The sequence below is a fragment of the Helobdella robusta genome (assembly GCF_000326865.2).
Source record: "Helobdella robusta unplaced genomic scaffold HELROscaffold_60, whole genome shotgun sequence".
Taxonomy (NCBI): Eukaryota; Metazoa; Annelida; class Clitellata; order Rhynchobdellida; family Glossiphoniidae; genus Helobdella; species Helobdella robusta.
This window is the reverse complement of record NW_008705331.1, coordinates 612,740-614,480: the sequence shown is the minus strand read 5'-3', so window position 1 is coordinate 614,480 and position 1,741 is coordinate 612,740. Positions and strand designations below refer to the sequence as shown.

Sequence of the window (1,741 nt, the reverse complement as noted above, 5' to 3'; positions counted from 1 at the left end):
AATTGATTGAATTTTTCCCTATAATTATATAGTTTTTATCAATAGTGATTTTAGTGATTCGTGGATTAATTACAGTCATAATAAAATAGAATTTTAATAATTATTTTGTAGTTAAAAATTTCATTAATTTCTTTGTCAATGACTTCTTCTTCTTTGTTGTGCCTTGTCCTTTCAGGGCATTGGCGACCATCGACCTCCACAAAACCCGATCTGTTACACTTTGCAGAAGTTGAAATGACATATCACGTATAATCTAATTATATATGTGTAATGTTATTTCATTGGTATATTTTCATATACCCCCAGACATACGTTTCGTGAAGTTAGCAGTACAATGCTAGATCAAATCAAAGAACAGATATCAAAAGATTTGGCCTATATGCAAAAATTAATCAATAAATGTAGTGAATTATCGCCCAAAGTGCCTACCAATACTTCTACAAGTTACGTCCTCAAAGAGAGCAGTGCTTTGGCTTGCTCCGATGAAGCCATTCCTGATAAAAAGTCAAAAATGACCTTTGATGGTATGCTCTGTGAGATTTATTTCTTGTGTTACTCTATTTTATCTTTAAACAATTCTTAGATGGTTTATGTTTGCAAAGTGTTTAAAAGAATTTTTATAATGAATTAAAGAAATCTTTAATGGGATAAAATTTGCATTCTTAATTCATTCATCCGTGCATTCGTTCTCTCGTTCATTCGTTTATACATTTATTCTTTTACCCATTCATCCATCCATCCATTCGTAACATCAACAATAACAACACATACATACACGTTAAAGATTCAAACCTAGTAGCAGCCGGAACGAGCACCACACAATCCACAAGTGGTCAGTTCAGCAGCGCTAGTGGCCACAGCAGCAACATCAGTGGTTTTGATTTTGAAAGGCAAGAAGATAATGTAGTCATTCAACCATTTCTTCATTCTGGTTTTAAGGTGGTTTTGAATGACGTTGATGACGATAATGATGATGAGGATGGTGATGATAATGATGATGAGGATGGTGATGTCATCAGTGATGATGTTTGGATTGATGATGATGTCATTATAATGATGATGACGATGACGGAGATGCTGATGATGATGACGATAATGGAGATGTTGATGATGATGTCATTAATAATGATGATGATGACGATAACGACGATGGTGTCTAAATCGATGAAGATGTTGATGATGATGTCATCAATGATGAAGATGTTGATGATGATGTCATCAATGATGAAGATGTTGATGATGATGTCATCAATGATGAAGATGTTGATGATGATGTCATCAATGATGAAGATGTTGATGATGATGTCATCAATGATGAAGATGTTGATGATGATGTCATCAATGATGAAGATGTTGATGATGATGTCATCAATGATGAAGATGTTGATGATGATGTCATCAATGATGAAGATGTTGATGATGATGTCATCAATGATGAAGATGTTGATGATGATGTCATCAATGATGAAGATGTTGATGATGATGTCATCAATGATGAAGATGTTGATGATGATGTCATCAATGATGATGACGACGATGGTGATTTTTAAAAATCAGTTCCCGGAGGAGACGAAAGGAAAAGTAGTTTACCACAACGAATTAAACGACGCGAAAGTGGAAGAGTTCAAGGTCGTCTTTGTCTTTTTTTTCACCCCACGTTTTGATTACGATCCACACATGGTGATGACGATGATGACGATCTTTATAATGAGTATGACGTTCGTTGCTGATAATGATGATA

At 34.5% G+C, this 1,741-nt stretch overlaps 1 protein-coding gene across 1 annotated transcript in view; it reads left to right on the top strand.

Moving 5' to 3' along the window:
• HELRODRAFT_180278 (hypothetical protein) overlaps window positions 1–1,741 on the top strand; it is a gene marked incomplete at both ends in the record, with an annotated part of 6,599 nt that overhangs the window by 1,951 nt on the left and 2,907 nt on the right. Inside the window, 2 exons of the mRNA XM_009029593.1 lie at window positions 307–524; window positions 785–939. Coding sequence (XP_009027841.1) covers window positions 307–524; window positions 785–939 — 373 coding nt within the window. The remainder of the gene's footprint in view (window positions 1–306; window positions 525–784; window positions 940–1,741) is intronic.